Source organism: Theropithecus gelada, chromosome 7a, assembly GCF_003255815.1.
Source record: "Theropithecus gelada isolate Dixy chromosome 7a, Tgel_1.0, whole genome shotgun sequence".
NCBI lineage: Eukaryota > Metazoa > Chordata > Mammalia > Primates > Cercopithecidae > Theropithecus > Theropithecus gelada.
The window spans coordinates 16385835-16398472 of NC_037674.1; the positions used below are offsets into that span (position 1 = coordinate 16385835).

Below are 12638 nucleotides of genomic sequence, written 5' to 3' on the forward strand. Positions count from 1 at the left end.
GCTGAGATGGGAAGATCACCCGAGCCCAGGGAGTTTGAGGCTGCAGTGAGCCAAGATCATGCCACAGCACTGCAGCCTGGGCAACAGGGTGACTGTCTCAAAACAAACAAAACACGTGAATGGATAAAGAAAATGTGGTGTATATATATAAATATATACTGGAATATTATTCAGCCTTAAAAAGAAGGAAATAAACATGAGTAAACCTGATTATGTTAAATGAAATACGCCAGACATGGAAAAGACAAGTACTGCATGGTTCAACTTATATGTGCAAGCTTAAAAAGTTAAACTCACAAAAGTAGAGAGTAGAAGGGGGGTTGCCAGGGGCTAGGGGAAATGGGGAGATGTTGGTCAAAGGGTACAAAGATTTAGTTATGCAAAATCAAAAAAATCCTGGAGATCTAACCATTATGGTGACTACAGTTAATAATATTGTATCGTATATGTGAAATCTTCTAAGAGAGACAATATCACATGATCTACCTCAAATATATACAATTTTTATTTATCAAGCATACATCAGTAAAGCTGTAGCTGGAAAAAACTTCAAAGATTATTCTGATAGCCTATATTGGCAGCTGAGAACAACCACTAGAAAGGGAATGCAGGGCAGTTTCCCTTTGAACCTTGCCATTCAGCATGGCCCTTAGATGGGCAGCACTTCTACCACCTGAGGTCTGTTAGAAATACAGAATTGAGGGACACACCTCTTACCCAGTAAATCGTAATCTGCATTTTATTTTTATTTTTTTGAGATGCAGTCTTGCTCTGTTGCCCAGGCTGGAGTGCAATGGCGTGATCTTGGCTCACTGCAACTTCCACTTCCAGGGTTTAAGTGATTCTTGTGCCTCAGCCTCCCAGGTAGCTGGATTATAGGCATGCGCCACCATGCCTGGCTAAGTTTGTATTTTCAGTGGAGATGGGGTTTCACCATGTTGGTCGGGCTGATCTCAAACTCCTGACCTCAGGTGATACATCCACCTTGGCTTCCCAAAGTGCTGGGATTACAGGCGTCAGCCACGATGTCCAGCACACCATTAAAATGTGCATTTTAATAACATTTGATTCGAAAGCATTAATTTTGAGAAGCACTATGGTAGACATATGCAGTTTTTTTTGGTTTTGTTTTGTTTTTGAGGCAGGGTCTTGGAACTACAGGCATGCACTATTATGCCCAGCTAATTTTTAAATTTAAATTTAAAATTTTTATAGAGATGGGGGTCTTGCTATGTTGTCCAGGCTGGTCTTGAACTCCTGGGTTCAAGTGATCCTCCTCCCTTGGCCTTCCAAAGTGCTAGGATTACAGGTGTAAGCCACGGTGCCTGGCCAAACATACACTGTTTTTAAAGCATTGGAACACTTTCTTCAAGCAAACTCTTATATGGAACCCCTCTAATATAGATAATAGATAAAAGCATTGCTATCCTGACTGATAAAGAGTGGCCATCTCTGCTTAATATCTACTGGTCCTCTAACACATCTCATCAGTTTGAAAACCACTGTTTTACTATACAAGTTGGGAAGACAATGCTCTGTTTGCATGCCACTGATTAAAAGGTAGGACTTCGGATCACATCCACATGCCACATCAGTGGCATGCAAACAGAGCTGCCAGCATAACTCAAGATAGTTTTACTGAGCATTCACTAACTGCCAGTCACTATTCTATTTTACCTGGTTATATTCATCTAATCATTATGGCAACCTTTAAGGTAGGTGTTATTTAATATATTTTTTAATTTCTCTTTTAATTTTCTTCCCCAGGATCAGAGATCACGATCAAAATCTTCATGATCTGCTCTGCAACAGCTTCCAATCACCTCCTTCTTACATTTTTTTTTTTAGATTTTTAATTTTCATGGGTTTATATTAAGGGTAGGTTTATTATTGTCCCTCCTATTTTACAGATGTTAAGGTCCCTCATGTGACACAGGCAGTCGGTGGCAGACCTAGGATTGAAACTCAAGCAGATTGGTTCCCGAGTCCTTGGCTTAACCCTCCTACTATTTCTCAGATGGAAGGGATGATCAGCACTACTAACATAAAATAAAAGGGAGCCCCATTAACCCTATGGTTTTTAATATATCCTGTCCATAATCTGATCCACCACCATCATAAAGAAAGGATAATCAGACACCTGAAAAAATAAAGGCAAATGTTTTATATATCCTATTACCAACCTTTCATTCTGAAACTTCAATTCCAAAGCTGGCTCTGATTTCATTTTAACCGGATTTCATTTTGATAAAACAATTTTGGGAAAGGACTCAGTATGGTCCACAAACCTGCAGATGTGATGTAATTTTATTTTCTTGGACATGCTGTTTTCCATCTTTGGGGTATATAATTAGCAAAAAGGCTACTCTCTCTATTACAATTTTTCTGCAGTCCAAGTAAATTGAACCAAGCGAGTTAAGTTGACAACCATAATTCCCTTATCTAATACAGAGCCCTTTGGAGCAAGACAAGCAAAAGGCAATCATGGGCCCAAAATAATCTGACTTCAACCTACTCCTGTTATCTCCCTTTCTTCTATGCCATATGTTCCAGTCACAGTGGACTACTCTTGTACCTTTCCATCTCTCTTTTTACATCTGGCTTCCTTAGTCTCAAATTCCTTTCTCCCTGATGGTTGAAATTCTATTTGTTCTTAAGTTCAGATGTCACTGTCTTTGTGATGCCTTCCTTAAGAGTGACTCAGTTAGAAATAAACGTATCCTTCTTGCTATCCTCAGCTCTATTCACACATTTTGACATTAGTATCAGGGTTCACTGACAGTTACTTGTATATGTATATGTCTCCTCCACTAGATACATTCCTTAAAGTCAAACACCATGTTTAACTAATATTTGCATCTGACTAGCATTAATGCTTTGCTCAAAGGTAGCATGGAGGAAAAAAAGAATTAAAAAGACTATACACAGCATGGCTGTAAGCTGACAATTTTTCTTCTATAATTCCTAAGACCTAATAAGAACTCTAGTTAACAGTAGCCCCAATTTTCTTTCTTTTTCTTTTTTTTGAAAGGAAGTAGAGTACACTTGGAAGAAGGCCAAGCAGGCAACTTAAGATATCAGATGTGCCAACCCAATTTGCTTTTCATTCCATGGGGCATTTTCAGAATACCCAGCTTTACAGCATCTTCAGAATCACAGCTTCCAAAGGTAACCTGCATTTCTAAGAGAGGCCAACTCATAAATGACAGAATGTCTACTCAGGATAAATTTTCCCCCAGTGAGCAACTGCACTTGGATAGCTGACTGAGCAAGTTACACAACTCAGGTTCTCAAATGTCATTATGTATGGATTATCTGGATTTAATTCTATATTGCACTATTATCACATATTGGTGCAGTTCAAGATTTGTCTGGATTTCAGTATTTAACAATTACACTACATATAGCAAAAAATGATTAACTCTTTCCAAGTACTCTTTATTGCATAGGAAAGTATCAAGTGGCTTATTTCCTTAAACTACAAACTCAGTTGCTTGATGCAACAGGAATGAAACTCAAAAGAGAAGACCCAGAGATAAGTCATTTGTAGTAAGTTAAAAGTTCTTTGCTACTAGAATACAGAGAATAGTCCCTAACCATGGTAAAACTGGTGGTGGCAGGAAAAGTTCTGCCTGACATCCAGCTGGATACCACCATCCCAAATGCACAGGGATCATGTGTTCCCCTAGTATGCCCAACAGCCAAGATCCTATAGGTGGCCAGGTGCGGTGGCTCACATCTGTAATCCCAACACTTTGGGAGGCCAAGATGGGAGGATTACTTAAGGTCAGGAGTTCGAGACCAGCCTGGCCAACATAGCGAAACCCCATCTCTACAAAAATACAAAAATTAGCCAGGCATGGTGATGCGTGCCTGTAATTCCAGCTGTTTCAGAGGCTGAGGAAGAACTGCTTGAACCTAGCAGGTGGAGGTTGCAGTGAGCCGAGATCCCACCACTGCACTCCAGCCTGGGTGACAGAGCGAGACTCCGTCTAAAACAAAACAACAACAACAACAAAACAACAAAAAAGATCCTATTGGTGGTTCAGTAAATATAAAATAAACTCATAATGACATTTATTGATCTATGATTCCCTCACCTATTTATGTCCTTGACTTCTGCCAGTGGCAAACTAAAAACTCCTGGCCCTGGAAATTAAGCAGTCTCCTCTTCACTATTTTGGTTTTTCTTAGTGCCCATTTGTTACAGCAAAAGCACTCTCCTTTTAAAAATCCCCTATCTGGAAATACTACTATTTAGATGCCATATGAAATAATACAACATTTCTGAATATATTCTATTTGGAAGAAGATCTGATATACACACAAGAAATTTAAAGCCAGAATTTTACCCAAGGAAAAAAGGAAGCGATCAATGACTTTAAAAAATACTGTGCAAATAGTAATGTCCAAAACTAGTATTTCTCACAGAATGGAAACCTGGCCATAGAGAAGTATGTGAATTCTTAATGTCTTCTAGTTCTGCCAAGCCCCAGAAACAGAGAGACAGACAGGCATGGCTAAGGCACATAACAACAACAACAAAACCCCAAAAAGCCTGTTGGATGAAAGAGAGCTGCTGACATACTCCACAGCAACACAGAGCTTTGATACCCGCAGTGTGAGTTTCTAACTCTTACTCTATTGGAAGCATTTCTTTCTCTCTTTGAAGAGGGTATACGATTTCAAGAGAAAAAGGAAAATCCTGAAATAACAAAACAACCAACATTTTGAGACTTAAGTTTGTGTTTTTTCTTAAGGTCAAGAACACTCAATGGACAGCATCTATTCAGAAGGTCCTAGTGCAAAACCACGTGCCAGGTCATGCTTTAATGCTGAAACATGGCTTTAATGAATGTTAGTACTCAGAGTTTCTATTATGAAAGTGACTGAAAAACACTCTTTCAAAGATTAAAAAATGCAGGCCTAGTGCTGCACTATCTCAAGATGCACAATATGTTTATATTTCAATCAATGATTAGATATGCGGTAAACACTGTGGGCACTGTAATTCTGTGCTCATAAATTAAATTCTATTTCAGTACTAATCTCCTGGAATACAGAATGTGGTTCATTTGAGTGAATAATATTAAAATAAATTAAAAATGAATAACTTTAAGAAAATAAATGAAGAACCACTAGTGTAGTATTAAGGAAACCAGACAAGAGTTTCATTTTAGCTTTTAAAACATACAAATAGTTGCAACATTTTCTAGTTTCAGCATCCAAGATGCATGTTATACATATGGCTAAGGAATGTCAGCAGTTGTGAAATTCAGGCTTTGAATTTGCATTTCCCTAATTTGGAATTCCCCTTAGAAATACATCTATGTTTAGAGAGGCTCTCAAGCTGCTTATTTGCAAAACCTACTCACTAGGTCCACAACCCAAAAATAACTGTTGGATTATAGATAGAGAGGAAGTGATCCTGGTGGGTAGAATTTACAGCACTTATCCTGAACGAACTTACCATACTCTGAATTACTTATTTTAGTAATATTTAATGAGAACCTAGAAGTGTGCAATACACCGAGGGAAGGACTAAAATAGAGGCTGTATCAAACTTAAACCCACCTACACTCACCTTTACCTATCAAAGCTAGTTTATTTTTTGATTGCTCATTCACATTCCCTTGGAACTTCCCTTTAATATGAATCAACATGTAATACAACAGTCTTGGAAAAGAAATACCATTATGTCCCTTACTAGTATCCTTAGCATACTGCTTTTTCTTTAATTGTTAGCAGCTGAAGATCACTACTTTAGCTATACTTTCCCTGCCTCTTGAGGACAAGGAGAGTGCACTTTACCTAAAAAGAGCCCCACTGCAGGAAAAGTTACTCATGTTGTTTTGGCTGTTGGGAGCATGTTTGAACGGAACACTAGACATGCAGGCGGTCCTTCTATTTTGGATTACTGCTGTTAGGACATTTAACATAGTTAACATATACATCAAACGCAACAGCTTAATCACCTCTCTTATGATGACTTACATTCACTCATAGGCATTTTCATCATTTAGGAATAAGTGGCCTACTCATAATACAAACCAGAGAGTTTAGCCTGTCAACATCATTCAAGGGGCTATGAAACCTAAGACTTGGTGCTGAAACTGACCCCCAAAATCATTTATGTCTCTGGCTAAAAGAAGTTACCAGATTATTAAAAGAAACCTCCCACTGATTTCAGATAAATTCATTGCAAAATTCAACAAGCCAATCCTGGCTTCCAAAAAGCCTAAAAACCCTCCTTAAGGCTAGCCTTCATTCCTTCTCTACTGATACGGTCCCTATTGCTTTATTCCTAGGTAATGATAACAACAGTACAATTTCCACTTACTTATTACTATTCCCTGGTGTAACAGGGCGAGGGTATGAAGCCTTACATATATAAAAACATGAGAATATTCATGTACTTCTGACATCCAGGTGCTTTTGCCTCTCAAACTTTATTTATATAAAGACTTATTCTACTAGTTTGTGATTATCTGTTCTCATTTTCACTCTCCTGTTTCAAGGTCTGTGACCTCCTGTCCCTTAAAAAATAAGTCACCACTCAGACGAGAAAGAGAAAAACCTCAAAAAGAAGCAATTAAAGAAACAAAAGCTGCTTTGCACAGTTATATCTTTTCCACTAACTTAGTAGCTGTCAAGCCTGGTTGCATATTAGAATCACCCCAGGACCTTTTAAATATCCTGATGCCCAGACCTCATTTCAAACGTAGTAAGAAAGAATCTCTAGGAATGGGACTAGACATCCACATTTTTAAACAGCTTCTCAGGTAATTGCAGTAAGTAGTCAAGTTGAGAATCACTACATTAACTCAGGTTGAATAGCTGTTCTCTGCTTTTTTACACAGAGAACTAATCCTAAATCTTGTTTTCCATACATAATTTTAGATTCCTACGCTGTGACCTACTTTAAAATTAAGAAATGTCTTCCCTAGTAAAAGAAAGATGTAAGGGGTGTTCTATTTCACTGGTATAGGGAAGGGGGCACAAGTCCTTCACATACTCCCCATGCCAGGATCTAACTCTGCTCCCTTTATAGATTATAAAATCAAAATAAGGAGTTTTGGGGGCTGGGTGTGGTGGCTTACGCCTGTAATCCCAACACTTTGAGAGGCTGAGGTGGGTGGATCACTTGAGGGCAGGAGTTCAAGACCAGCCCGGCTAACATGGCGAAACACCATCTCTACTAAAAATACCAAAAAAAAAAAAAAAAAAAGTGTGGTGTGGTGGTGCACACCTGTAATCCCAGTTACTCGGGAGACTGGAGCAGAAGAACTGCTTGAACCCGGAAGGCAGAGGTTGCAGAGCTGAGATCGTGTAACTGCACTCCAGCCTGGGTGACAGAGTGAGACTATGTCTCCAAAAAAAGAGGAAAAAGAAAAAAGAAAAAAGGGAGTTTTGGGGTTCCCATTAAGCAGGACTAACATTAGTCATGGACATCTGATTACTACAAATTAAATATCAAGGTATCCTAGGTCCCCAAGATTCCTTCTCCTACCTCCAGCAGGTCTATCATCCTGGTCATCTGGGAGTAGATAAGGACCCTATGCCCTTGAGACTTGAGCCGAGTCAGCAGGACATCAAGGGCATACAGCTTTCCACTGTCAGTGATGAGGCTCTCCTTGCCTGGGGAGAAGAAAAGGGGGTGGGGGGGAACTGTATTTAATTGAAGTGACAAAATCACTCAATGCAAAGCTGTATGCAACCACAAACACTATAACCAAGATGCTTGTCATCATGAGATCAGAAAAGTGCTCTAAAGGGAGAATGCAAAGCCCTGAAAAGATCATGACTCCAAGAGTGCCCTGGGAAAAGATATCCCAAAAGGGGGAAGTGTAAATTCCCTGATGACTCTCAGACATGTGCTCTTAAGGCACTTAAAAGCATCCCTGCTCCACATCCTTACTCAGAGGACACCAGGTATACACTGACACCTATGGGTGACATCTACATCAATCTGCTGTTAAGTGACCTGAAAATTTTGTTTTTCCTTTGTTCATCCTATCTCTAGATATCTGTTTCTGCTAGTTCTATGACTGTCTACATCTCGAAAGCACTGAGAATGTACCCTACCTGCCTTTGGAGAAAGCAAACAAAGAGATTTATAACCTCTCTCTTTTTTTCCCCTTTTTCAAGACAGGGTCCCACTCTTCACCCAGGCTGGAATGCAGTGGCACGGTAACAGCTCATTGCAGCCTTGACCTCTTGGGCTCAAGTGATCCTCCCATCTCAGCCTCCTGAGCAGCTTGGACTACAGGTGAGCTATTACACCCAGTTAATTTTGTCTCTGTTTTTTGTAGAAGCAGGGTATTGCCATATTGCCTAGGTTGGTCTTGAACTGCTGGGCTCAAGGGATGCTCCCGCCTTGGCCTCCTAAAGTGCTGAGCCATGGTACCCAGCCCCCTACCTTTTTTTTTTTTTAAACCCAAAACTAGCTCTCTGGGAGGACTGCAAATCGGTTGGCAGGTAAATGTCATTAACCCTAGTTGTATGTTAATTCAATAAAGACAGCAGGTCTTTTCAGAAAGACTGACTTTGAGTTTCTCCGCAATGAAGCTCCTCTCACTCACTAACTTGTGCGCTCTCCTTCCTCTTCTCACAAGAAAAGCATTTTAGCAACAGATCTTTAAAGAACACTTAACTCACAAATTTTCATCTTATTCAGTTAGTATCATTTAACTCCCATCATATTCAGGAAGTAGAGTTTCCTGTTTGCAGACTGGTCCATAAACATGCCCTGAACAATTGCTGCCATTAAGAGGGGAAGAGTATAGGCTTAAGGGGTTGGGTAAGAGTATATGTGGAAGTGGCCATAGGACACAAAAAGGGAGAAAGGACAGAGACATTATGTAGACAACTAACACTTAAAAGAGAAAAACTGTTAAGAAAAACACAAAGTACCTCCTCAGTTTCTGGGTTTGAACCTATGGCATTTCTTCAGAATGACAGAGTCTGACTGTTGACAGCAATCCAAAAGTTCTCAACAGTCATTCTCTGTTCTTGCCACAATTTGCCAAATGCACAATTATTGTATACAAAGAATAAGAACGGATGTGCTGACAGCACCATAACAAATCATTGGCCACTCTGTTTTTGCTACAAAGCCACAGGTCCTGGCTGTTTACTCCCTCTGCACTGCAGCCTGCCATTTCCCACCTTCGGAATGCTGCCAGGCCATGTCTCCTTCCACCATCCCCTCCCTGACACTGTGGCACACACCTTTGTTCAGTCTCTTTGTTTGGTCCTGTTTAGATTATTGAAATGCTCTTCTTTTTGTTGGTCTCCTTACCAACACAATCAAATGACGGCAGCTGGGACAGAACTGACTGCTAAGCCCTCTCCCTGGCACCAGACAAGGAGTACTGTATAAATTCCAAGTCTGAGCAGGCAGCAAAGCTTTCATAACAACTTTTAAGGTTTTATTCTTACCACAATTACCCTTCTCCAGTAACTGAATTCCCTGAGGTCTCTCAATTTTGATAGCTCCTAAACATTCACCACAGAGCTACCAATCAGCTTTAGATATTATACTTCTCTCTGTTCTCATTAAAAGCACAAGGTGAAAAAAAAAAGACAATATATTTTTCAGCCCTTGAGTGAGAGTGGGCAAGCTAAGTTCCTAAGATTTCTGTAGCCTGCTTATCTTCTTTCTCCATTTAGATATACTCTCTCAGCACAAATGTTAATGCATATACAAATTTGTTTTATGTCTGAATTTTGAGAAACTAAATCATGATTCAATGGTTTTCAAACAGTCCTGCTTCCCACATCTACTTTACTTTACTAATCAGAATGAACTGTTCCTAGGATTAGAAAAGCTCAGAAATGAAGATGTGCATATACTTATAAAGACAGAACTCTGCTACGACTAAAGGAAGCATGAAGTGGTACCTGCTGTCAGCTTGTTACCTAGTTATTGTGTAGGTGGGGAAGGGAGAAGTGGATGGACTGGATTTCTTTGTACTGCCCTGAAGGAAAAGGACTAAGAAGAAACACTTCAGCAACAGCCTTAAAACACTTAAGCAATGAACACTATCTCTGATTTGCTGGTAAGCATGCTAAATGGAGGAAATAAGATATGCAGGAAAAACAGGTTTCTTTCTCTGAACACACTAGAGTGACTTCTGGGGCTGGCGTTTGTTAGCCAAGTTTTAAGAAGTCACTTAAGCTGCACTGGACAAGAGCTCCACCTGTTGTTAAGCAGGATACAGAGACATAAGGAACACAATTCTCTAGAAATTCAGCTGATTCTGCTAAGTCAAACCTGTGTCCAATCCCTTCTTTAAAACAGGAGCTTTCTGGATCCTTGGGTGCTAAAAATAAATAAAACAGGAGCTTAAAAAATGTTGAAATGAACAAACCTATCATACTCTCTTACAAACTTTCCTACAATCCTATGGTATAATCTTATAGCACTTTCATTTAGATATAGGTTTTTACCATCCACAGTGTAAAATCCTGTTCAGCGATAAAAAGAATGTATCCTATGGCAGTAAAATTAGGGCAGAAGATTAAATAATATCTCCTTTTTCCCAGGAAAGGGGACTTTTTGAAGGGATTGTACATCTTTCTGGTGAAACATGGAGAAGAAAAGGTGTGAAACCCCGAAGATTTTGGTTAGTCTCTCAAGGAATATGGAAGCAACCCTTCTCAGGGAAAGAGAAAATATAAAAGTATAAAGGAAAGAGATGAAATAAGGGTTCCAGTGAGACACCCCCAACCCCCGCCCTGTCCCAGCTAGTCTACAGAGCACAATGGGGTGAGGAGCTGGTTGGTTCTCACAGTAAACAGCCAGTGAGGCTGGTGCTTTTTATCGATGCAAAAAGAACTCAGACGCTTCCTGCTATTTAAACAAGGTCCATTTTTCTTTCAAAGAACAGGAAAAGCCACAAGAGATTCCCACAACGCCAGCAATAAGCCATCTACTCCTATAATGGGAACTTAGGAGCCAGAATGAAGAAGGGAGAAAAAAGAAGTAAGGTGCTATCTTGCTTCTTTCAATAACGGTGCTCATCTCTTGCCTGGGATTCTGTGGTTTCCTTATCAGCTTGCTTTACACTTAGGTTGCCCCCCTGATTTTCAAACAATATTATTTCCACTCACTGCTTTCATGTGCTTTAAGTCAGTTACAAGGCCATGTGTAATACTGCTTTCAGATACTCAGAAAGACATCTTGGAGTTCTCAAAGCACTTCCAAGTTACTAACAGGCTGGTGCAAACCCCTTGACACTTGACAAAATAAAATGGAAAAACCAGGCCTTGCACACTGGAATCCAGTTATCTCTTAGAGACAGAAGAAGACCCTGTTCAATGCTTAGCTCTAGTTTATTTCCATTACATGCCAGTAAAAGGGATATAGTCAGCCAGGCGCGTGGTTCACGCCTGTAATCCCAGCACTTTGGGAGGCCGAGGCAGGCAGATCACAAGGTCAGGAGATCAAGACCATCCTGGCTGACATGGTGAAACCCTGTCTCTACTAAAAATACAAAAAATTAGCCGGACGTGGTGGTGGGTGCCTGTAGTCCCAGCTACTTGGCAGGGCTTGCGGTAAGCCTAGATCATGCCACTGCATTCCAGCCTGGGCGACAGAATAAGACTCCGTCTCAAAACAAACAAACAAACAAACAAACAAAACCAGAATATAGTCAAAATGTCAGAGAATCTGGACAACCAAAACTAACACTATAGCTCCAAGCTACCACTCCAGTTTGCCTACAGGTGTAAGCAAAGAACGTGAGCCTATGAATTCTCTGTGTTCAGTTTCCTTAAAAGTAGGCTCACTAAAGCAAAGATGAAAACCTAGTTTCCTTTCAACCCTCGACTTTGACCCTAGAGGATCTGGGAATCCGCTAGTATTTTGGCATAGAATGCACTGTTTTTCTCTTGTTATCATTCATATCTCTAGTGCTTCATGTAGAACACTGTTTATGCTATTTAAACTAGGCTTTCTGTGAATGACGACATTCTCATTCATTCCACTGGCAATGGCACAAGACAACCGTACTCATTCGACCTACAGCCTATCCTACTAAGTTTATTTCTACCTTTTAAGAGTGGCATTTCTTTCTCAGCTGTAAGCATGTCAAAGGAGTGTATTTAAGCAGAAATCTAAAAATATTTCTCTCTCCACTCATCATAAATTACTAATGTTCTTACCTATAAACTACTAAGGGCAAAAAAGGAAGTAGAAACCTCAAGAACAGTAAACTCCAAATATCTGAAAGGACCACATGGAGAGAACCCTGGTTCTCCCCTTGCCAAAGCGAGGAACATATTCCAAGAGAACTGAGAACTCACCTGGAATCCTGATGAAAGACCAGCCATTCTGAGGCCTGATGCTCCACAGACCTCCAGCTGGCTCTGGGAAGAACTGTGATCGTCGATTTAGCCAGTCTGCAGCTAGTTCAGGGGCCCCATTCAACAAACACTGCTTGGCTGCCAGACTCCCTCCTTCCTTTAGAACTCGCCTTTCATATTCTGCACTTCGGTCATTGCAGTAAGAATCCAATGGTACTGCGGTAACCTGCAGTTAAAGATTCACATGAGATGGCTCTTTCACATTGTCTATACACACTATGCCTTTTGGGAACCTCAATTTTGAAATCAGACTAATGTGGATAGTTCTT

At 40.2% G+C, this 12638-nt stretch overlaps 1 protein-coding gene across 1 annotated transcript in view; it reads right to left on the reverse strand.

Moving 5' to 3' along the window:
• Positions 1–12638, reverse strand: part of INO80 (INO80 complex subunit) — a 137893-nt gene that overhangs the window by 30537 nt on the left and 94718 nt on the right. The window contains exons 26-27 of the mRNA XM_025390567.1: positions 12310–12535; positions 7511–7638 (exon numbers count right to left, since the gene is read on the reverse strand). Coding sequence (XP_025246352.1) covers positions 7511–7638; positions 12310–12535 — 354 coding nt within the window. The remainder of the gene's footprint in view (positions 1–7510; positions 7639–12309; positions 12536–12638) is intronic.